Source organism: Saccoglossus kowalevskii, chromosome 14 (assembly GCF_978046115.1).
Source record: "Saccoglossus kowalevskii chromosome 14, keSacKowa6.1, whole genome shotgun sequence".
Classification (NCBI taxonomy): Eukaryota; Metazoa; Hemichordata; class Enteropneusta; family Harrimaniidae; genus Saccoglossus; species Saccoglossus kowalevskii.
In genome coordinates, this window is record NC_140654.1 from 30261081 (window position 1) to 30287364 (window position 26284).

Consider the following 26284-nt stretch of genomic DNA (forward strand, 5'->3'; position numbering starts at 1 on the left):
ACTTCGGCCTAGGGGGGGGGGTCGGTGGATCAGTAGGGGGGGTTACCCTGTTTTTGACTCCCATGTGCGAAGCACAAAATGGGAGTCTTTGCAGTAGTGTGTGTGTGTGTGTGTGTGTGCGTGCGTGATAAATATGAGCGAAGGACCATGATTACGTGATAAACATGAGCGAAGGACTACGTTTATATTATAAATATGAGCGAAGGGCCATGATTACGTGATAAATATGAGCGAAGGACCACGTTTATATTATAAATATGAGCGAAGGTCCACGTTTATATTATAAATATGAGTGAATGACCACTCTTATATTATAAATATGAGCGAAGAACCATGATTACGTGACAAACATGAGCGAAGGACCATGTTTACGTGATAAATATTAGCGAAGGACCATGTTTACGTGATAAATATGAGCGAAGGACCATGATTACGTGATAAACATGAGCGACAAACAAGAACAATATGTATAATATCAAAGTAATCGGACTTTGGTTTTCAACAAGAATTAAAAAATATCACTTTTTACCAAAAATATTCGTCAAAATTTGAGAATTAAAGATATCTTCACAAAATGAATTAATCTGAGAGAGGTATACATGTAGTACTTATATATATAATATCAAAGCAATCAGACCTGCGGTTTTCAACAAGTCAAAAATATCACTTTTACCAAAAATGACAAAAATATTCATCAAAATTGGAGAATTAAGGATGTCAACACGAAATGAAAAAAATCTAAGAGAGGTCTGCTCAATGTACACGACACCAAGAATCAAAGCACTAAGAATTGTAGTTTTCAAGAATAAGTTGAAAATAAAAAAGTTGACATGAACGATGACTGACAGTCACTTGTATGATAAGCTCCGATCGACAAAGTCGTAAGCGGAGCTAAAGAAGAGAAATTATTATACAACAATTATCAAATTAATCATTTATTTTTGTATATGCTAAACTGTCAAGTGACTCTATTCGAATGACCGAGGCACTGACGAGTACATAACACTAAACGCGTAACAAGATTAATAAATGTACTGGCACTTCCTTTAAACCACATATACAAAATACACTGATGCTGACTGTTTGTGTTTACAATAATACAGCCGTAGTTTTGGCTAGCACACTCTGTCTATTTACGAGATTTTCACTAAAACCTACACTTGCTCGTGGCGTTTCTAATACATATTATTATAAAACACGCTTAGTTAGAGTACACTCAGCTTCTTGTATTGTAATATTTTGAAGAGTTGAAACCAGTACAGATACTGCTTCTTTATATAGTACATCCATTTGATTACTGATTTGTCCAATTTTTAAGAAAGGTAGCATACACGACCCCGCTAATTACCGTGACATTTCCCTATTGAGTTGTTTTGGTAAGTTTTTTACAATTATTATTAACTAAAGAATAGTCAAATGGCTTGATACAAATAATATTCCCAGTGATAATCAGGCAGGCGTCCGGTCAAATCACAGCACTGAGGATAATATTTTACCCTGTCAACGCTAATTGAGAAATATAGAGTCGAAATTATTATCTTCAATAGTATATTCTTGACTGTGATGACGATAACTTGGATTTGAAACTATTTGGAAATCAAATTGATATTGTTGTAAATTATACATATCTAGGTGCTGTCTTTGCCGAAAATGGTTCATTTAAGTTGGCATGTGCAATTTTGGCCGGAAAAACGTCAAAGGCAGCGTACGTGGTCAGGAAAGGAATTGGTAACTAGATTTCTCCAAAATTACTTCAAAAAATATTCAACTCTAAAATTAAACGAATTTTAAACTATGGAGCGGCAGTTATAGGAAATCGGTATTGTAAACCAATTGAAGATGTTCAGTTAAAGTGGTGTAAATATATATTAGGTGTGGGGCAAAATACAACCAGCAATGCAGTTATGGGGGAACTCGTACGATCTCCACAGAAATATAATCCGTATATATTTTGGAAACGTAATCTAGAAATGTCATCTAATCCACTCGTTTACAAAGCCTATAGAGATTCCGAAAAATTGGCACCAGTAGGAAAGCCATCTTTTGCTTTAGCTATAAAGAAATTATTTATTAAACAAAATATGCATACTATTTGGGAGAATAGGTTTATTGATGAGATGAAATAACGTTGTTAATTGGAAAGAAAGGAAGAGATTGTTATTTCAAAAGTTGGAAAGTGCTTTATTTGACGATGTTCGTAAATCCCCAAATAGTAGAAATAAGTTACGAACGTTTCGCCAATTTAAAACAAATATTTTTTATGGGAATTATTTGGATATCGTTAGTGTTCCCTTGTACAGACAAGCTTAACTAACTTTCAGTGCTCTAATCATAAGTTAAACATTGAGATCGGTAGATATTATGGAACTCCAGTGGAAAATAGAACCTTCCAAATATGTACAGATGCTGTTGAAGATGAGACTCATTTTCTGGTAGTTTGTCCAGCATATAACCATATTCTAAAACCAATTTTTGATTGAATTAACTTAATTGAACCACAATTTGAGCTCCTTTCGCCTATCAGTAAACTTATATTTATATATTCTCAGGATAACCATGAAATCATCCAAATTCTTGTAAGATTTGTATACACAGCTTTTCAGATTAGATATAATTTGTTAGTGTGAGTTCTCTAATAGATGAGTTATAATATTTTATTTTATTGAGGCGATTAAAGTCACGCTTGTAACTTTATTTTGTATATGCATTGTAACCTGTTCCCCCAGGTTAATGGGGTATATTTCTTTAGAGAAATGGAAATAAAATAATGATAATATATAGTGTTTCCTTGACCTTTAACAGTTAAAATGTATGTACTATTGACGATTTTTGAATATGTTGAATTAACCGTTTTGTCTTTGATAAACTTTTAACAATACAAAAAAAAAATATGGATTTATTAATAATATATTTAACTTAACCTTTTTTCATATCACTCATTATTTCAGTTTGCAGATATTTAGAGTCACTCTAATAAGCAATGCCAACATAATTTAATATACGGTACATTCTTAACTGAGTTCATTTTGTATACAATAAATAAAATAATGCACTATGAATGCAATAGGTCCAAACTAGTAATTTATGTGTTAATATAGTCATTTTGACATGTTGATAATATACCAGTAGCTCACATATCATAATCAAGAATGGGATGCCCTTATTTATCACCACTATAAATCACGCACGTGCATTCTACTTGATATGTAGATTATTATTAGATTTTGACAAAATCACATCAGTATGCTACCCAACTTTATATCCCTGTGTAAGTATTTGCACAATTATTAAACATGATTGGATTGATTATTTAACTGTTGATAAACTAACTGTTGATAACTAAAGCGAAGAGTTTCCTGTAAAATGCAGCTCTTGAGATACTGAAATACTGTAAATAACAATTAATAACTAGTTTATGCATGTAATCTTCCCGTGTGCTATAATATGGTAATACATAATCCAACAATTATTAGTAATTTGACACAGTGCACAAGTTTGATCCATTCGAAATCCGTTTAAACGAATATGCCTGACTTAATTAAATTTCACGGGGACTGGCTGTAATTACGCATTGAAGCGATGTATGTTCAACATGAAGGAATGGTTAAGGATCGGATGACACTCATATATCTCACTTACGTGATGCGAGCCCACTATCCCCTAAACAACGGCAATGCATCCCGGCCTGCATGGTTAGAAAAATGTGCCAAAATGCCCAATCATTGCAAATTTTGGTAATCAAAATAAAAACAAAAACAAGCGACATCGTAACTTGGTGAACATTAAATACAAAACTTTGACATGCCACAGTCGGTGTCATTATTTTGACGAGTTATACCCTGCTTGTAAGAATAGAAAATATAAACTATCAATAATTAAACAAATAACATTAATTATTTCCAATACAAATCGTGAAGAAATAAAAAATGTAGTTTAATTCCGGATTAATATCATATCAAGTGTCAAAGGGAAATGAACTAGAGTCATTTCATTTTGTTTTCTTTAGGCATTGACATTATAATTAAACTTGATTATATAATAGACTAGTAAATCGTTCTTGGCGTAAGCGGACCATATTTACGACTCAGTCAACGCATGAGAGTTTCCATGAGAATGAACTGAAGTCATGGAGACATCCAATCAGTGATGACACAGAATTCTGTGCCGTCTACGTATTAACGTTGTAATTCAGCAGATCATTCTCGGATGCACTGAGAAGGGCAATCTAAATGACTGGAGTCAAGGCTACATTATAATGGAATTAAAACAAAACAAAACAGGGACTTCTTCTGCGTGATAACATAGTTTGAAATAATTGCTAAAATAATTGGCTTGACATTAACCACACCCCAATCTTGGTACTTATATCATGTAATAATAGTCGTACTCTATATTGTGAATATTAAAGTGTATTGGGCTAATGTGAATATTTTGGACTGGAATGGTCATTGTCACCACATGTGTTCATCCCATACCCAATATACAACAACATCGGATTGCTTTATGTTGAGATGTAAGCAACTAAATGGTTTGCTAGACACGGGCGGTCAATTGGTTGTAGCCTGGTTTTACCAGACTGACAGTTCCACGGATTCTCTACGCGTAACAGTGAGGTTTGAAATGACATCTTAGCCCGTTAGTGCTTATTAACTGATTATTACCTACAAGCAATAGCAATGAACAAATTTCGACCACTAGTTGACTTTTCGGGTTACTTGTTGTGTTCGCACATACGTATTTTGCGCAAACCAAAACATTCAGTGGTAAATTAAATTGCTTGCTAAGATAAAAACGAGTTAGTGGATCGTGATAATTTGCATTTTTTTTAAGTGGACGTGGGAATAGAGATGAAGAATAATAACACATTTTATACAAAAATAATGCTTACAAATAAAACAGAACTAAATAATAGCTTTAGAGCTTTTTGGAACTCACTTTATATACTCTTCTCCTGACGGGTATTATGAACAGTTAGACAGTGGGTCGTATATTTTTATCACTCATTTATCAACATGTAGTACCTGAACTTATTCAACCTCGTACATTTTGTTGCAATATTGCCTATATAGGCGTAGAAAAAATAGATATGTGAGTCAACAATCTATCACCCACGCGTGGAAAAACACCTGCTTCCATTAGAAATTGTAGTAATAATCATTTTGTCACAAAATACAGATGAAAGTAATATCGAAACCACGCACAAACCACGATACCCAATACACATAGAAACTCCATTTAAAAATATTCTGAAATATAATTTGCTACGACTATATTATAATTTGTATTCAAAATTACCAAAGTTTTGTATGAATAGTCTTTTATATTATTAATATTTTTTCCCATTTTCAAACAAAAACACTTTATTAATATTAAAGTTACATTACTTGTTAAGATGATATATTATTATATATTTTCAACATACCCGGAGCTAAACATTTGCCAACATCATATAATAATAGTATTTTTCTTATACAAAACATTGTGTATGAATTAAAAAACAATTGACATGTATATTTTAAAATCCTGAGCGAAAAAACGTACGGCTAGTATCCAATGCAATGTCAATTAATGAATTGTAAAGCTAAGTATAAACAAATTGATAGATTATTAATTATTATTAATGCCTATCGTCCCTCTTGGGACATCAACAAGATTTCTCCAACCAGACCGGTCCTGTGCCACTGTGCCACTCCACTTCCCTCCAGGTATAGCCCAACCTCCGGACATCAGCTTCTAGGTCCCGTCGCCGGGTATTTCTTGGACGGCCCCTTTTCCTTTTGCCCTGTGGGTTCCAGCTGAGTGCCGACCTTGTGATGTTTTATGAACGTGGTCCTTCGCTCATATTTATAATATAAACGTGGTCCTTCGCTCATACTCATCATATAATCGTGGTCTTTCGCTCATATTTATAAAATACTCATGGTCCTTCGCTCATATTCATAACGTACTCATGGTCATTCGCTCATATTTATAACGTACTCATGGTCCTTCGCTCATATTTATAATATAAACGTGGTCCTTCGCTCATATTTATAACGTACTCAGTCCTTCGGTCATATTTATCACGTAATCATGGTCCTTCGCTCATATTTATAATATAATCATGGCCCTTCGCTCATATTCATAACGTACTCATGGTCATTCGCTCATATTTATAACGTACTCATGGTCCTTCGCTCATATTTATAATATAAACGTGGTCCTTCGCTCATATTTATAACGTACTCATAGTCCTTCGCTCATATTTATCACGTAATCATGGTCCTTCGCTCATATTTATCACGTAATCATGGTCCTTCGCTCTGGTTTATAATATACACGTGGTCCTTCGCTCATATTTATCACGTAATCATGGTCCTTCGCTCATATTTATAATATAATCGTGGTCCTTCGCTCATATTTTTAATAAAAACGTGATCCTTCGCTTATATTTATAATATACACGTGCTCCTTCGCTCATTTTTATCACGTAATCATGGTCCTGCGCTCATATTTATATTATAAACGTGGTCCTTCGCTCATATTTATCACGTAATCATGGCTCTTCGCTCTTATTTATATAATCGTGGTCCTTCGCTCATATTTATAATATAAACGTGACCCTTCGTTCATATGTATAATATAAACGGAGTCCTTCGCTCATATTTGTCACGTAATCATGGTCCTTCGCTCATATTTGTCACGTAATCACGGCCCTGGCTCACATTTATAATATAATCGTGGTCATTCGCTCATATTTATAATAAAAACGTGATCCTTCTCTCATTTTTATCACGTAATCGTGGTCCTTCGCTCATATTTATATTATAATCGTGGTCCTTCGCTCATATTTATCACGTAATCGTGGTCCTTCGCTCTTATTTATAATATAAACGTGGTCCTTCGCTCATATTTATAATATAAACGTGGCCCTTCGCTCTTATTTATAATATAAACGTGGTCCTTCGCTCATATTTTTAATAAAACGTGGTCCTTCGCTTATATTTATATTATAAACGTGGTCCTTCGCTCATATTTATAATATAAACGTGGTCCTTCGCTCATTTTTATCACGTAATCATGGTCCTTCGCTCTTATTTATAATATAATCGTGGTCCTTCGCTCATATTTATAATATAAACGTGGTCCTTTGCTCATATTTGTCACGTAATCATGGTCCTTCGCTCATATTTGTCACGTAATCACGGTCCTTCGCTCTTATTTATAATATAATCGTGGTCCTTATCACGTAATCGTGGTCCTTCACTCATATATATAATATAAACGTGGTCCTTCGCTCATATTTTTAATAAAAACGTGGTCCTTCGCTTATATTTATAATATAAACGTGGTCCTTCGCTCATATATATAATATAAACGTGGTCCTTCGCTCATTTTTATCACGTAATCATGGTCCTTCGCTCATATTTATAATATAAACGTGGTCCTTCGCTCATATTTATCACGTAATCGTGGTCCTTCGCTCTTATTTATAATATAAACGTGGTCCTTCGCTCATATTTATCACGTAATCGTGGTCCTTCGCTCTTATTTATAATATAATCGTGGTCCTTCGCTCATATTTATAATACAAACGTGGTCCTTTGCTCATATTTATCACGTAATCGTGGTCCTTCGCTCATGTTTGTCACGTAATCACGGTCCTTCGCTCTTATTTATAATATAAACGTGGTCCTTCGCTCATATTTGTCACGTAATCACGGTCCTTCGCTCTTATTTATAATATAATCGTGGTGCATCGCTCATTTTTATAATATAAACGTCGTCCTTCGCTCATTTTTTTCACGTAATCATGGTCCTTCGCTCATATTTATAATATAATCGTGGTCCTTCGCTCATATTTATAATATAATCGTGGTCCTTCGCTCATATTTATAATATGATTTTTTGATTTTGTAGCAAAAACCTAATGTCTGTTTTTTTATTATAAACAGTAACTCTATTTCATTTTCTCTTTTTGCTCTGTAATTTACTTTATATGGACTCTGTCTGAAATAAATAATAATAAAAATAAAAATAATAATAATAATAATAATAATAATAATAATAATAATAATAATAATAATAATAATAATAATAATAATAATAATAATAATAATAATAATAATATAAACGTGGTCCTTCGCTCATATTTATAATATAAACGTGGTCCTTCGCTCATTTTTATCACGTAATCATGGTCATTCGCTCATATTTACAATAAAAACGAGGTCATTCGCTCATAATTATAATATAATTGTGGTCCTTCGCTTTTTCATTATTTTTGTAAATTTAATCGCTGCTGCATACTTTGTGAACAAAGGCAACGGATAACAACGTAATTCGTATCAGCGTTTTATAGTCATTACACCCGTTTAAGTCCTTCGGTCTTTCGGTTAGGTCCTTCGGTCCTTCGGTCCTTCGCGGTCCTTCGTTTTAGTGAGTGCCAGTTAATTTGAGTATGACAACGTCAAGCCTCAGTCACTGAAAGCTATAAATTATACATGGATATTGTACATTGCGGTCTACCATCCAAGAGATGTTGGTGATTTCTAGTAAAATCAACCATTTATGTGGTTTCATCAAGAGACTATACTAAAAGCAAATTAAAACAACTTGTTAAAGGGCTATGGTCGTCACGCAACGCCCTGTTCGATATGAGATTCATAGCGACGTATACAACGCATGTAAAATACGAACACACCTGCGCGACGACCACCGCCTTTTAACACTGAATTACTGTTGTGATAAGTAGAGCGATTATTTAAAGTTCACTTCTTCTATTATAAAAAAACTACAACAATTCCCTTATATTGGAATGACGTATTTTAGATCATATACTTAATGCCTACAGCATTTTAATTTTATGTTGGCATTTTCGAAGTTGAGATAACGAGATTTGTTGTCAGTATTTTGGGAGTTTGGATTCATAATTTCAAGCTATGATATATACAATTGTATATATGAAATATGTGATTCTATATATACGTGTTCTGAGTCTGGGCGGTAGTTAATCATTTGTTTAGGGGGATTGTAACATTGACCACAATCTACATGTTTCTATTTACATGCAAATCATGGACAAGTAGTTTACATACATAATCCAACTACAAATTTGGTCTATGTTTAGTTACATTATATACATAATCTGTTTGATTAAAAGAAAAATGGTTGACATACCTGGTGTAATTTTTTTAACATGAAAAAATAGAATAATTCTTCCTAGAGGGTCGGCAGGGGGTATTTTCGAAAGCTGTAATCAATTGTATTTGTTTTCGTTGTACATGTAATGTAATTTGAATAAACAAAAAAACGTACATTCGTAGACATAAGAAAGGTCTAAAATGTAATCAGCTATTTTATTCGTCCGTAATTTGTACAAAGATATTAATTTTTGTAAGCATATAAAAAAAAATCAAATTAAACGTCGTAATTTCCAATTTTGATTCTTAAACTCGAATTATCAAAAATATTTTAAAAACGTAAAATGTAATTAGGAATTTGCTTTATCTGTAAAGTGTAAAAATCTATTTGTTACTGTAAATGGAACTTTCATTTTATTTTCTGTAAAAACGTAAAATTTATTTATTTTATTTCCTGTAACCTGTACCAGCTACCCACATTGCTCCCCTTCCTATGATTAATAATTCCCTAAATTTAAAATGACAAACAGAGACAACAGATCCCACAGGTTTCAGAATATATACCACGTCTCGTGTCTAAGCATACCTTTGATATGTAAACATGCTCAAACAGACATAAAAATAATATGTTTAAAAAGGGCTAATAACAAATACAGTAAACTAATCCTCACAAAGTGTGTTATATAAGTATGTTAAATGGTTAGTTTTTGTCACAAAATTATGTTTTTTGGGGGACTTAGAAGTAATATCTATCTCCAGATTCGACAAGTTGCTTGTATAATGTGGTGTTGGGTTAGCTGTTGCTAGGGGCGCTGTTGAACTGACGTCGAAAAGCTGACATCCGAACAAATACGTTAATTTGCACGTCTATAACTTCGTCTAGACCGTAGACATTATAGAAGAATGGGACGAAAATAATAAAGAAAATCAAGATGCTTGTAGTAAAGGTTATAACCGTAATTTATAATTGCATTTACCTAAACAAAAAAGTCACCCTGTGTAGTGTAGTGTTTGTCATCACAGCGGTTGTAATTATCCAATCGTTGTGCGCCGTTTGTAATATAAATAGTTGTAGTTCTATATAGTTCATTATTCGTCCAAGCACTTCATTGTCGATATTATAACCATAATCGTTTATGAAATAAACCTGGGGCATGACAATTTTCAGGAATCAATGATTTTGTAATGTTGACAACAAAAACAAAAACACGAAACTGACATCCTTAACATTGTACCTAGAGCACAGTCCCCCTATCCATGGAAGATGAAGAAATCAAAACCAGAACAATTTTGGTATATTTTAAACAATTCTATTTCGGCTGATGATAAGAATAATATAATTGATATTGATAGATTCAAACAGCATTTTGAAAGTCTTAGACAGTTATCAGGGGGGAATTCTCTTCTTCCTGGGGTTCTCCACACGTGTCAGGAGGGAATTTCGTCTCGTCTCTATTTCTCGTCCCCTTGAGGTACGAGATCGGGAAAGTCACTTAAGCTTTACAGTCAAATAAGACACACACAACGAAATACGTTTCAACTCTCGTCTTAGTCGATCAGTCGAGCACTCTATAAGACACAGCGCCCTGGGGAAAAATCCCCAAGACTCTCCAGGACTGGACTGCGTCTGTCGTGCTGTACTCGCTGTACAAGACCAACTCAAACAACTTTATTCATTTTCAAAACTGTAACCAATTACAATACAGTTAAAAGACTATAAGGCGTAACCTTCAATCATACAGCCAATCACACTAAGCACTGAACACGTCATATCTTTTGATTAATCGTTCTCTACATTAATAACTACGAATACCAACTGTCAGAAATAGTAGTCCGAATAGCGACGGTTATCTCGTAATTAGTTTCAAATCACTGAGCCAAGTTCCGTCCAAAACCTCGCCTGCCTAAACGATGACAGACATAACACAGCAATTCGCTAGTAATCAACTAAATAAGTCGGTCAACAGATACGGGAAAAACAAATTCATCATACAGTCCACCAATAAGGAAAACGTCCATAATTTTGATCCCAGACTGATCACCCATTCAAATAACGAGGAAATTAATACTAGCATTGCAGTGGAGGAGGTTATGACTCAAATTAAAAAGTTAAATAATAATAAAGCAGCAGGTGTAGATTTAATTATAAATAAATTTCTGAAAAACAGTCGCGATGATATTATATCCTTGATTGTACAATTGTTTAATATAGTTTTGGACACTGGTATCGTTCCTACATCTTGGACAATGGGTTGTATTAAACCAATTTTTAAGAACACAGGTGACCCCAGTGACCCGAGCAACTACAGAGGCATTACGCTACTAAGTTGTCTAGGCAAATTATTTACAGCTGTTATAAATGACAGGTTGACATCTTATTTGAATTGTGTGGGTTCCTTGGATGAAGAGCAAGCAGGTTTCAGGGCGGGATATTCCATGCTAGATCATATGTTTGTCCTACACTCGGTTATTGATATATATTTGCATAATAAGACAAGGGTATACTGTGCTTTTATTGACTATAAAAAAGCGTTTGATCTGATTGACAGGACAAGTCTGTGGTTTAGACTAATCTCCAACCACCATATAAATGGTAAAATTATTACAGTTATTTATAATATGTACAACCAAGCAAAGTCTTGTGTTATTGACGGAAGCGATAAATCTGATTTCTTTAATTGTAATGTTGGTGTTAGACAAGGTGAAAATCTTTCAGCAATGTTGTTTGCTATTTATCTTAACGATTTCGAGTATTTTATCAGTAAGCACTATAATGGTCTAAAATATATGGCTAGCGAGATTAAAACATATTTAAGTAATGAGGATATAGATGTATTTCTTAAGTTATTCACTTTATTACATGCTGATGATACCATTGTACTGTCTGAATCAGAAACAGAATTGCAATCTGCAGTAATGCTGTTTATACTTATTGCAATGAATGGCTAATAAAACGAAGGTTGTTATTTTTTCGCGTGGGAGAGTTAAAAAGTTCCCTGCGTTTAAGTTTGGCAATGAAACCATTGAAGTAACATTTGATTATATTTATCTTGGCGTAACAATCAACTATAATAACAAATTCAGGAAAGCAATATGTAAACAGACAAACTGGGCCAGACGTGCCATGTTTAGCTTACTGATGAAGGCAAACAAATTATGTCTACCCATCGACATACAACTAGAGTTATTTCATCAGTTAGTCGTTCCGGTGTTATTGTATGGATGTGAAATATGGGGTCATGCAGATCTTTCCCAGATAGAATCTTGTTATCTAAAGTTTTGTAAACGGCTTCTCAAAGTACACAAAAATACTGCAAATTGTATGGTATACGGTGAACTTGGGGTATGTCCCCTTCGTAAGTTGGCGGAAATTAGAATGATACATTTTTGGAGTAGTATTATACAAAGTAAATCTTGCAAATTATCACATAGAATCTACAATTTATTAAAAGTGTTACATGACAGAGATATATACAAATCAGCCTGGATGTTAAAAATTAAAGGTGTTCTGGATACGGCTGGTATGTCAAATCTTCGGCAGATTGGATCAAATGTAATAGAAGCAAGCGATAAAACTTAGATTAGTATCGAACATGTATACACAAAACTGGAATACGGATCTGCTAGAAAATGGGTTGTGTACTATTTATAGAATAATCAAAAAGTCATTATCTGTGTCAGATTACATTCTGATACTCGATCCAGTACATCGTATTCAATTATATAAATTTAGATGTGGGAACCAAAATTTGCCCATTGTCACAGGTCGCTCTCAAAATAAGGCCGTTCATGATAGAATTTGTACCTTATGCCAAGGTAACCACCTTGGTGATGAATTTCACTATATCTTTGAGCGTATGGCCTTGAGTAAAGAACGGGAGAGATTTTGAAATCATATCATAGAATTAGACCTAACATTTTAAAAATGTATCGGCTATTTAACACATCTAATGAATCGGAGTTGTTAAATCTTTCTAGATTCTGTAAAGATATAATGAAGCGGTTTTTAATTCAGCCAGGTCATTTCTGACCACCGATTCAGTGCCATGTATTTTTATTTATTTACTTGCTTTTTGTAATTTTGGGCTGGTGCCTTATTATGCATTTCTTCTAATTTATTAATGTATTTCGTGTGACGCTTCCATGTACATGCTTTTTTCGTTTGTATTATGTAATGTATATTATTTAGTTCTCTCATACCTCTATCGGAGGAAGCAAAGGGAATAAATTATTATTATTAGTAGTAGTATTAACGTTAGTACCTTCCATGCTCTATCATATGATAGAGGGACTGTGACCTATACCCTGGAGGAGAGGGAATAAAAAAACAAGACACGTGACATTAACAAATCAATATGTGTGCTGTTCGATGTTTCAGATTATATTGGTAGAAAAAAGACACCATGATCTCTACCTGAGGTCACAGAGTGGCTAAAAAGAAGCATTGACCATGGAGGTAAAAAGAGAGGCCTGTGTTAGTACGTCCATGAAAGAAGCAAACGTGATTCTTGATTCAGAAGTTAATGTATTATGATCCCAATTTATAATTTTGTTTTACTTTTCCTAGTTATGTGTTTAACCATGGAGGTATAAACTGTTTATACCGCCATGGTTAAACGAATGTTTACACACATTATGTATAGACTTACTGTTAGTACGCTCAAGATTTATGCACGGCTGCTAACCGTGATTTATGTGACTACCAGAAGTATCTGAATAAACAGTGTTTCTCTAATGTCTTTGGTTAGAATGTGTGGTTGTTTATTTACTTAATTACTTATGCAAAAGCACATCGTACAATAGAAGTTCGGTAGTTACCTATCATTCTTCTCCAGGAACTATGATTGTAAGTAGACTTCTTGTAGACTTGCATACAGTGAAAGCCGGGTCACCACGAAACAGACAATAAACTTGTGTCATTTGTGACATATGAATACACTTTACCCAAGAGCTCGTGCATCTTATGTATCATTTCTCAGATACCTTTACATCATAGAAAACAAAAGACACATCCAGAGTATACAAATATAATAATTATTATTATGAATGCTTGTCCAGATATAGCTAGGTTCTCGGATTCCTTAAAGTTGTTCGCATATTAATACTGATACTGATATTAATGCTAATGTTAATATTAATAGTAATAATTGGAAACTTATTCAATAGGTTGTAGAAATGAACAAAATGCTCATTAACAGAAATGGGACTAGCCATAATAAAAAGGAGCTAAGAACATATAAGGACGTTAAAGATGCAATGTATTGTTATTTGATGAGACATTTGAGGACACACACTAACGCCACTACTTTTGAAGGACACTATATAGCATGTGTGGCGAGGGTAAAAGTACGCACCAAAATAATTACTGCACATGCGCATTAGAGACTTTCATTGCATAATCCAATGTCTTCTTCAACATGCAGTATCAAACATTAAAAATTCAATGTCGTCATCCATATTGCATTTATTCTTATCTAAAAATGCTGCTCGGTGACTTTGATAGAAAAGTTAAATATTATCATTGAAATGAATTTTAATTTTTGTGATTTCTTTCGAGGAATTTTAGGTGAAATGATTTACGCGAGTATATTATACCTTACTGCCCTCCAGTGGTCAAATTTGTAAATAACTTGCAGATCCAGTGTGTGAAACCCGTAACCCCTACGTCAGAGAAGTTCCGGTTTGCGTTGTCAGGTTTCTGAATATTAATGCACGTTCGATCGTTATTGACTAAAAAATAAAACAGTCTATAAAATTGTTCCTGAAAGTAATTAATCGTATTTTTTTCAAAGTTTGAATGAAACTCGATATACTTTCTTGTTTTGAAAGTAACAAATGTTGGACTATTTTCTCTCACGTTGGTGTCGGAAATTGACGATTGCTTTCAATGTAGTATCAACCGGGATGACGTCATCATCGGGAACAATCGGTGGTTACCTACGGGCGGAGTGATATGCTTCCCGGCTTATAAATATATTTATTTGTCTGTGTGTCTTCTCTCTTCATTTTTCTTTTGCGGAGAGTGTTTTTGTAGTCGTTTGTGTGTCTGTTTTAGGTCCACACAAACGCTGGAAAAATATATAACACTGTAAAAGATAAAAAAAAAACTACAAAATTTCAAAAAATCTACAAAAAAATCTGAAAATTCAATAGTGAAACAGGAGTTAGTTACAAGGTTTGACCAGTTCGTAGCAGCATCGTACATACAGGAAAGTTTTACAAGTTCGACATTTTCTACAAAGTTCATCGCAGCAGATTACCAGTTTGAAGACACAAGATGAATCCTTCAGGTCCAAGTTATCCTATGGCATCTCTATACGTCGGAGATCTCCACAACGATGTCACTGAAGCCATGTTATTCGAGAAATTTTCATCGGCGGGTCCTATCTTGTCGATCAGAGTTTGCCGGGATATGATCACTCGTCGTTCTCTAGGTTATGCATATGTCAATTTCCAACAGCCGGCAGATGGTAAGTTTCCCTGGTGTTTATTTAAAAGAATCGCCGATTACAATATCAGATTTATGAAGATTTATTTAATCATTCGCTGTATCGTCAGTTTCGAAAATGACTGGGAAATGTGTAAACGTGAACCGTAACCGTCACGCAATGGTGTAAAAATGGCTAACGTTTCCTAGTTAAGCCGGTATGCGACTTCCTTAAATATACATTCTTGCCATAGCTCCGCTGTGATTGCCAATTCTAGTTAATGACATCTTGCATTTGCTGTAGTTATTGTTAGCGAGGTTGTCATTTGTTACCGTGTAGATTTTTTCAGCGTTTTTACTCTTTCAAAAATTGTGGATGTGATCGTTTTCGATTGGCGTATGCAACGTGGACAACCATGTGGCTCTGCTGGTGGTGACGCAATTTGTCGGCGATCGCCCAGTAGAATCAGTTTATTCCGTATTCACCGGGTTTCATGCACGCCATTTTCGTTGTATCTTGAAATAATATTCATCAAAGAGTAATTGTTTTTAGATGAAGGAAAAACAAATTTCGTATGAATTGATCACCACAATTTAAAAATACAATATTTTTTCACCTTGTTTGTTTTATAGATCCATTATTTAAAATGTAAGGTCAAAGTTGGGAATTAAATGTTGCTCAGGTATAACAACCTTGTGACTTCATTTGCACTTACCTCCTTCCTCTTTGCTATAACATTGCTTTTTTTTCTTACAGCTGAACGAGCGCTTGATTCAATGAACTTTGATGTAATCAAGGGACGGCCCATTCGTATTATGTGGTCACAGCGTGATCCTTCACTTCGAAAGTCTGGTGTTGGCAATGTGTTCATCAAGAATCTTGACAAATCAATAGACAACAAAGCTATGTATGATACATTCTCTGCCTTTGGTGATATTCTTTCATGTAAGGTAAGAAATCTGGCAGTATTCTCATGGCACGGTTGCAGTTTGTATTCGGTAAACATACAAATTGCCCGATTTAGATAACAGCCTAGCATATAATGCGCAAATTCCATTTTTGGAACAACATGACTACTGCTAATGACCTTTATAAGGCATTTCTAGAATAGGGATGCATAGTAATTTCATGAAAATACAATTTTTGTTGTACAATTTGTACATGCCAAATAATTTCTTGATGAATAAACTTCATATTGACCTAATAATTTGAATAAAAACCTGCACTCAGATTGCCTAAACATAAAGGAAATTACCAGAAAGTCAAAATTGGGGGACTAGTAAACACAAGTTAAACTATGACTTCATGTTAAGTTACTTTTTGATAATTTTGAATTGTGTGTATGTGGCATTAGGTGTAGGGTAAGTAAGTCATAGAAATAAAATAAAGGGTAAATTATCAATTGTGTCTTCCTATGACCCTAACCCTATTTTAATCATTTGTAATATGCGTCATGCATTGAATGAACAAAGTAATTACGCAATCTTGTCATTCAATGCAAAGTTGAAAGTTAGTTTGGTATGTTATTCAGTGTTCTCCCCAGGAATTAAAACCACTGTGGCGGCCTAATTTGCATATCATTTACATAATAATAGAAACCAACTAAAGCATATTTACACCCACACAATAAACAACATATATTTTGAAAAACAAAGTGGCAGATATTTATTTGCTTTACACAGTGTTATAAACACTTTTATTTTGGGCACTTTTGTAATATTAATGAGCTCCATCACTGTGCAAATATTTTTTTTGGGAGTCAAAAAATTACGTTTTACAACTTAGAAGAGTTTGAATTTAAAAATGAAACATTCTCGAAATGCAAATGCTGCAGACTAAAAAGAAACAAATAAATTGTAAAAGGTTAAATGAAACTCATCTGAAACGTTCCAGCCAGCATTATGTTCAAGACTTTCATGATCTTATTTACTTCAAAATTCTCCTTCAAAAAATCGATGACGTAATTATTTGGCGGATTGCTGGTTATTATTCCGACCATCAGCTTCTACAACCTTTACATTTACAGTAAATGAACGAACAAATAATACTTCCAAACAATCATCAAAGTTACGACGTGACATACAATGTAACTTACTTTGCGATGTTATACACCGGTTATACCAATAATTTCTCTTCAAACTCAGTCATGATGCCATGCAAAAATTAAATACTTTTTTTTTATATGAAAAAAACGTAAAATTTGAACTAGTTTTATCGAGAGAAATTATTTTTGATCACTCGATCACTGTGTGAAAAACACAGACCCGCCATGATAGCTGTGACGCGTTAGTTGACCGCATGTATCCTTTGACCAGGTGGGTCAAAAACGCCATTAACCAATCAGAATGCCGCATGGTAATGCAGGTAGAACCGGAAGTTTTCCGAATGATCGTGATCATAAAAATTACATTGCGGAAGTAAAGCGATGTCGTAGCACGATGTGTTGGTATGGATTTCAGATGAAAACTGCATGATGGTTTTCGAAAGAGGTGATTAGCAATTTTTGAAAGGTAAAAGAAGTCTTGAAAGAAGAATTTTTACATGATTCACGATGATAACAGTTCAAATGTATTTTACCCAATCACGCAATAAACACGTTGTTTTTTCTTGAGTAGCGTAAACTGATCGTGAACTCCGCTTTGCCCATGTTACATCGGGGTGGAATTGATTTTGAATGAATTTTAGCTATCAATCTAAAGACTGCATCTATCGTCAGAAAATATTTACTTACAAAGAGGTGCTAATTTTACAAAATTGACTTGTATTGTTTAAAGCCGATACCACATCGCACGACTATTTCTATTGTTTACAAATTATTATCCACGACTGGCAGGATGCTTGTCGGTCGGTACGCAAGTATAATAACAATATGACAATAGTTGGACGCGTTTCCGTGGTGGTCGCTAGTTTTGAGTGTCGGTCGGGCCGACCAGCGTGATGAGATCCCCAATGAAAAAAGCACTGTGGCGGTCTTGCTAATCACCGTGGCGGTGTCAGACCGGTGTGGCGGCAAATCGAAGCACTGTGGCGGGACCGCCACGCTGTTTACATCCTGGGGAGAACACTGTTATTGTTAACCAGTTGATATCGTACCATATTTGTGTCCCATGTGAAGTTTATTCATCAAGAAAGTATTTGGTATGTATTGATTTTATCGCAAAATTCTCATTTTTGAGATATTACTACACACCCCTATTCTACATCAATGCCTCGTTGTGAAGATCATGTCCACAGTTGAATCTGTCTGCCCTATGTCAGACTCATGTCAAGGATACTTTTTTTTTGCAGTCATTCAAATTTTAATTGTTTGTTTTCAATATTTCATTGTAGGTGGTTTGTGATGAAAATGGTTCTAAAGGTTATGGATTTGTACATTTTGCTACAGAAGAAGCTGCAAACAAATCAATAGAAAAAGTAAATGGCATGTTACTGAACGGGAAAAAAGTGTAAGTTTCAGATAGAACACATTGTTGACCATAATGCCAACAGGTACAATATGATGTCTTGTTAGGTGGATTTTTGGCAAAGATAAATTGTAGTTCATGGGATACAAAGGATTGTATAGATTGAGTTTTTGAGTTGATGAGAAGTCTACTTGAAAGTAGCCAGGTTACGTTCCTTTTATTTTGCTTTGTCCTTCTCCATAAGTGTGGACATATTGCCTAGATTTGGTTTGTACTGTCAGTGGATGACTACGACATTGATTGGTTGATAAGTATAACATTCTACTACGGTTATTTGAATATGCTAATGTCGTGAACATTGGATGTGACAGTTATGTTCTCCGCACACACTGTATTAACGGACAGTTGCCACAGTGGTTAGCATTGGAATAAATTTATATTGTTAATGTCACTGCCATATCGAATACCAAAACGGCAACATTGTCAGCTAAGTTGCTGACTGGTCTGCTAAGTGAGCCTGGGGATCGTTGCACGATTACAAGATTACAAGGTCAAACTAATGGTGGGAGACTTGGACACGTTGAATATAAATAGATATCATGATGCCATTGCCTTTCAATTTATTTCATTCGCTCGTATAAATTTCTATATAATAAATGGCAAAGTTATTCAAACAAAATGCATGTACAAACACATTTTGAAATGTCAGTACACAGTTAATGGTGTCTGATGTGTCATAACGTAAATGAGTGCATTTAGCCAATCGGTGGTTTGAACTAACCAGTTCTAATCGTGTAACAATCTTGAGACGTGCCTAATAAACCAGTCAGCAACTTAGCTGGCAATGATGCTGTTTTGGTGTTAGGAACAATATGCCACTGACAAGAATGAGCAAAAATCAAGGCATCATTCCCAGACTAGTATGGAAAGGGTCGAAGGACCCGCTAATTAATAGGAGGCAGGGCTCTCATTAAGTTTAAGAGCAGAAGAGAAATGTAATATAGTAAGCGGACACGAGATGAAATTAAATTTTTTGCCGACTATAAACAATAAAAATACAAGTGGCTTCCTATTATTTGTTGACAAATGTGATCGATCTATGACAGTAAAAATCTAATTACCTACCCTTGATCTGCTTAAATCCTGGATCCAAAGGGGACTTCTGATTTCCTGGACTTGCTTTTTGAGTTTGTCCGCCATTGTGCTTTGTAAATAGTATGCATGTTTTGATTGGCTGATATTATGGGGAATAACCAATAAGACTGTTTCATACTCTTGTTGCGGCTTGTACAAAATTTAAATGTCATATTGCGTACAAGATTTTTTTTTTACATCTTGGGACCCCCAGAACGCTCGTTTTGGTGCTATGAGACATGGTTTTATGGTTTCATCTTCAATGAAAAAGTGAACAAAACGAACATTGGCCGGCAAATCTCCCACAAGTAGGCAGGCAGTTTGGCTGGTTGCTGGCTGTTAATGAAAGCTGTGGGGAAATATCGAATAATTGCTCAGAAAATATTTTGGTTGGAATGCAAAATCTACAGTGTAATAGATATTTGTTTCACTGAGAGACCTGGGCTTCTTGTTGAGAAAATGTATTTCTGTGTGCTACACCCAGTGTAGATCTTTTGTTGAAAGCCCCTATTAAAGTCAGGCCAATATAAAAAACATTACAAATGGCCCTGACAAAGACCTTATGATTTCACTGTTTGACAAATTTTTCCTTCACTGCAATGTTGTGCGTTGCCTGTTTAAATTCTGCCATTGATGCACACTTAAACACAACTACCGGTAACTTGTGTTATGTTTGTTTGAACAGAACAGTTCTGTAAAAAACACATGCACAATATTTTTAAATCGCTCAATGCATATTACAAGCATTATAAGAAAAATATTGTATTTAAAAATCAAATTAAAATTCTGGTATTTGTTTCTTACAGATATGTAGGTAAATTTATGTCCCGCAAAGAACGTTACGATGCCATGGGTGGACAACAAAAGAAATTCACCAATGTATTTGTAAAAAACTTTGGTGATGAATTAGATGATGAAGGTCTGAGAGAAATGTTCGAAAGATATGGTAAGATTGTCAGTCATAAAGTGATGCAGGATGATCACAGTGGTAGAAATAAAGGATTTGGCTTTGTCTGCTTTGAAGATCCAATTGATGCTGAAAACGTAAGTACAGTTGTCAGTCTTTTGTCTTGTTTTCATGTTTTGGGAAATGATTATATTTAATCTTGGCCTTGAAATTTGTTTGTGTAAGTCCTAAAGTATTCGTACTATCTGATCCCTGGTTGTGTAAATACTATTGTTTCTGACGAGGTTTGCACAACGTTGATTACACAATCTGTTCTTTCACTTATAGGCATGTGATGACTTGAATATGAAAGACATAAATGGTCGTATTCTCTACGTTGGGAGAGCTCAAAAGAAAATAGAACGCCAGGCAGAATTACGCAATAGATTTGAGTTGATGAAAGCTGAACGTGCTAATCGCTACCAGGGTGTTAACTTGTATGTAAAGAATCTTGATGACTCGCTAGATGATGAACGTCTTCGTAAAGAATTCATGCCTTTTGGCACAATTACTAGTGCTAAGGTTTGTGATATTTGCATACCAATTTGCTATTACAGCCATCTTGATAAAGCTGCTTGCATATCCTGGGGTTGTCAATGTATCGTATACCTATATCATAACAAGGTTACAGTGTATAACCCGGCTATGCATGCATGAATGTTCATTCTCTTCTTGTATTTCTAAATGGTAACACAACCAGTCATCCAAGAAGACATTACATCAGATTATTAGGATTTTATTTTTTCAAATTGATATAGTAGTCAGTAGATTTAGTCAACAAGTGAAGTTTATTAGAAAACCCTCTGCCTAAGTTTATTAGAAGTTAAGTAAGCAGTAAATTGATTTCTTTGCCTGTATTCTATTGCCATGCAGTATTTTTTCCTGACACTTTGTACATTGTGTTACAGGTGATGTCAGAAGGTGGACGATCTAAAGGATTTGGATTTGTGTGTTTCTCCTCTCCAGAAGAGGCTACAAAAGCAGTTACTGAAATGAACGGACGTATCGTTAGCACTAAACCATTGTATGTTGCATTAGCACAAAGGAAAGAGGATCGTAAAGCTCATTTGGCTTCACAGTTCATGCAGCGCATGTCTGGACTTAGACTTCCTGTAAGTGAATTTTTGTGAATCTTGCCTGCTCGCTGTCTTGGTTAATGCTCTATTTGTGAGTTGGATAAAGACTCTCTCTACCTAAGTTGATTGTTTCACAATAAACTTTTATCTGTGTGGCTTGGTTCTGCTTATACTGGTGGTATCATAATTTTTGTGATTTGATTACAGGGACAAGCTCAGATGGGTCAAATGTATCAGTCAAATGTATCTGCCTACTTTCCACAAACAGTACCTCAAACACAGAGGGGATTCTTTGCTGCTCCTACCCAAGTAGCTCAAGTGAGAGCTAGTCCACGCTGGCCACAATCTTCACAGCCTAGACCAGGTGAGAATGAAACAATTCCTTTGTATCTGGTGTTGAACACTGCATATGATCCAATTCTTTGTTTCTGCTTAGCATTCCCTGATTGTCTTGTCTCGATATTACCAGCATGCAGGACATCTAGTTAATCTATTTATTGCCTACCCACAAGTCGTGAATCAATTTTAGACTTCAGGCTGTTTTATGACCTGTATGTTTTTAGAAAAACATAAGTTGATAATATTACGAGGTTATTACGAGGATACTGCAAAGTTTGCACGAAGACAGTACAGCCGGAGTATCAAACAATGCGCAGCGTACTGTCTGAGTGCATACATCTTTTCCTCCCTGGGATACATCATTGGAATGCCGAAATTCATGATGAATATATACTTGGTACAATTACGGCATGCTGTACCTTGTGGCATTAAGGTGACAGATGTATAATAATACTGTGTAACATGCAATAACTTTAACGTGAATGTTATTTGAACAAATGAAAACTAAGCCAAAATGCAGGTACATGTTTATACAAACACGTCACGAACATTACAGTCAGTACCAACACCAGATGCAAATGACATATTGCAAGTGGAAATTGTACTTGTGTTGACATCATTCAGATAATTGACCTTAACTTGGGCTTACACCCCAGTGTCAGTAAATATCTGAACTAGTGCACTCCACTCATGCTATATTTTATACTTATAGTTAAACTGCATGGCTGAGTAAATGTTGTCCTACTGTGAAATTAATATGCCATCTTTTGTTTTAGCACAAGCATCAGCAGGTTTCCAGTCAATGCCAAATGCTGCAGCTGCTCAGTTCCGTGCAGGAACTCCCAGAACTGCAACCAGTAATGTGAGACCAGTAACACCAGCTGGTAGAGGTGTTCCTCAACCACCCACAGCAGCTCAAAGGGTTGCTGGTGTAATGCCAGGACAACAACAAGCTGCTGCTGCAGCGGCTGCTGCTGCCCAGCGTGGAGTGCCTTCTGCACAGCCTAGAGCAAGTTACAAATTCACTACTACAATGAGAAATCCACCACCTCAGATACCAAACCAACAGCAGTCTGCTCTATCTCAGGTATGTGTAGGCAATAGTCCATGAAACAAAAATCTGTTTTAGGCTTTGCAAAGTCTAAAAACAGGGACTTGTTGAACAAATTTCTGGACGGCGTCCTTGTTCTTGAAATTATTGTATGATCGTTGTTTATGACTGTTTTGGAAATGTATGTGGGCTGATTTCATTCAAATATATTGAAGTAATGCACATTTTGACCAAGTTTTGTTTAGTCAAGCCTAGTAAAAAGTCTAATTTTCCAGATTTTCAGAATTATTTTACTGTGGTTACTACCAAATCTGCCCATTGTATGTGGATGAAGGATTTTTTACACCAAGACTATTTCAATCTTTCCCGCTAAGTTTGAATGGGCAACAATCTTGCATGTATTTAAGTCTAATTAATTTCATGTTCTATTGTTAGCAAACTCCTCAGCAATCTGTACAAGTGCCTGGTCAGGAACCATTGACATCATCTATGTTAGCTGCTGCTCCACCACAAGAACAGAAGCAGATGCTGGGTGAACGTCTCTTTCCGCTGATTCAGCTGACTCACGGTGAATTAGCCGGCAAAATCACTGGTATGTTATTGGAGATTGACAACTCTGAATTGCTTCACATGTTGGAATCAAGAGAATCTCTCAATGCAAAGGTGAGTAATGCTGTAACCTTAAGGTAAAAGCTAATTCTCAGTAACATAGCAACCAGTGAACCTGTCAGGAACTTTAAAATAGTAGATTTTCCGTTGTCTTGAGATTGACTCTATGCGATTTATCAAGTGTTGGATTATTAAACACACGTGTCATTCTACAGTGAATCTAGTTGTATAAATAATGAAAAGGCAATACTTAATGTGAAGTACATTATTTCGCCAGGTTTTTTAGCACCTGTTAATGTGCAGCAACGTCTAAATATGAATGTTATTAAGTACCCAATATTTGCTGTTGTGATTTGCTTTGCTTTAGGTTATTTTATAGTGTGTTTTGTACTTGTATATGCAAAATGTTTGTTATGATGCCATAAGAGTTTCATTTCTGACAGCGAAAATAATGAAATAGCTCTATTAATGCATCTTCATTAACGTAACTTGTGTATTGATTTGTAGGTTGAGGAAGCTGTGGCTGTATTGAAAGCACATCAAGCCAAGGAGACCACTGTCAAGCCTGGCACTGAAATAAAACCACCTAGTCTTCAGTAATGATAAAATACCTAATACTTTTAATTAGGAAACAAAACACCGAAAAAAATAGCAAAAAACTACACCAATAAAAAATAGCAAAACACAAAAACCAGTTATGTACGTGTGTATGTCAAAGCTACGGACATTGATTTAACAAATAGAAAAATATTGAAAAAGTAAACAAAAAAACAGGAAAACTTTTTAAAAAAAACCATCAAATATTTTTTTTTTTTTTTGTTAACCACTAAAAAAGATAAAACATCAGGTAAATGGTACTATTAGAGATGAATGTTTGTCTGCATGTCTGTTCCCAGACTGTTTGCATAACTAGATTGAATGGCTGCAATGAGTGCCAAAAATTAACACAAGATTTATACTAATCAGATCTGTTTCGTGAGCAAGAAGGTACAAACTCCTTTGTGTGACTACCAGTTAACTTCCCCGGAAATCTGGACAACTGTGGATATTACCAGAGATGCAGATTTCAATAGGAATGAGCAAGTTAATTCGGACTCTTTAACATTTTCGGAGAAAAATTGAGCCCAGTAATTTAAAAACAGTCATTGCAGAGGGGGATAAATTTGTATGTACTATATCGCTTAATACATAGGTGTTCATATTTGTTACAACTGTAAAAATGTGCATGTTGTGATAGAAGCATCCTTTTATACAGCGATTGATTGGGAACATGACAATTGTTGGTTTGTAGCCAGTTTGTAACAACCTGTTAAGGCAGTGGTAGGTTATTAAGTGTACAGAAATACCAGTATTTGTAATTTGCTTTTCACTGTCTCGGTTGCACTGTAATGAAAATTGCTAGTTGACAACCTTGGTTACAAACAGTAATGTGTCTGGGATTGCATGTCGTTTTCAGTTAAGCCAGTTTTCCTGCTTGATTGTGTTACTTTACTGTAATGGTACATTTTAAGTTAAATGAAGAGAGCAAGTCCAACCTTGACAATGTTTTTGAAAAGTTTATTGAGTTTTTAAAAACTTGAGAATTTGCATATAATCTCATAGTTAAGTTTTGATTATAACCCCATCGCATGTTACCTTCTCTGTCACTCAGTTGAGTGAGTCTTTCCTCTAAAAGGATTGAATACAGTAAAAAAAAAAATTGTATTATGCTATGAAATTTTTTCAATGTTATTTTTCTAATATAACTATAAAACGTTAAAGACTGAGTGATGGACAGTTAAGTATTGCTGCCAATCAGGAATTTTGGAGTGTTGGTTGAACTTGTGCAGATATTTAGTCTCCATTTAGAACCATTAACCTGATTGACAACTTTTGTTTACAAACTATTAAATAAACTCTTGTTTCACTATTTCATGAGTCTTTGTTTTCATCGGGTATTTGCTCGTGTGCTATGCTTTGTAGATTTAAGAGTGAGCTGACCAGTTTATAGTTATTGGATATTAACTGTAGTGTTTAAACAAAACTAGGGACAATGTGAAGTTGCCCCATGTTGGATACTAAACAAGTCATTGTCAATGACACGTCCCCGTTCCGTTCATATTTGAGTGACATGTACATTCAAAGCAGATTATGAGCGAAATCTCAGACCACTGAAATGCACCTTTTGATGCATTT

At 34.9% G+C, this 26284-nt stretch overlaps 1 protein-coding gene across 1 annotated transcript; it reads left to right on the forward strand.

The window, feature by feature from the left end:
• Nucleotides 1-15137: 15137 nt before the first annotated feature.
• LOC100370010 (polyadenylate-binding protein 1-like) lies at nt 15138-24857 on the forward strand. The gene is made up of 10 exons (XM_002733748.4): nt 15138-15592; nt 16307-16500; nt 18881-18996; nt 20895-21132; nt 21323-21556; nt 21943-22146; nt 22318-22474; nt 23226-23536; nt 23936-24163; nt 24617-24857. The coding sequence occupies exons 1-10, from the start codon at nt 15400-15402 to the stop codon at nt 24707-24709; spliced, it is 1968 nt and encodes a 655-aa protein (XP_002733794.1). The 5' UTR covers nt 15138-15399; the 3' UTR covers nt 24710-24857.
• The last annotated feature ends 1427 nt before the right edge of the window (nt 24858-26284 follow it).

What these genes read in the sequence shown, in the direction of transcription:
- LOC100370010 (XM_002733748.4), top strand. Translation starts at nt 15,400, where the DNA reads ATGAATCCTTCAGGTCCAAGTTATCCTATGGCATCTCTATACGTCGGA. An exon ending in GCACAATTACTAGTGCTAAG is followed by an intron (nt 21,557 to 21,942) that starts GTTTGTGATATT and finishes ATTGTGTTACAG; the next exon opens with GTGATGTCAGAAGGTGGACG. An exon ending in GAGAATCTCTCAATGCAAAG is followed by an intron (nt 24,164 to 24,616) that starts GTGAGTAATGCT and finishes ATTGATTTGTAG; the next exon opens with GTTGAGGAAGCTGTGGCTGT.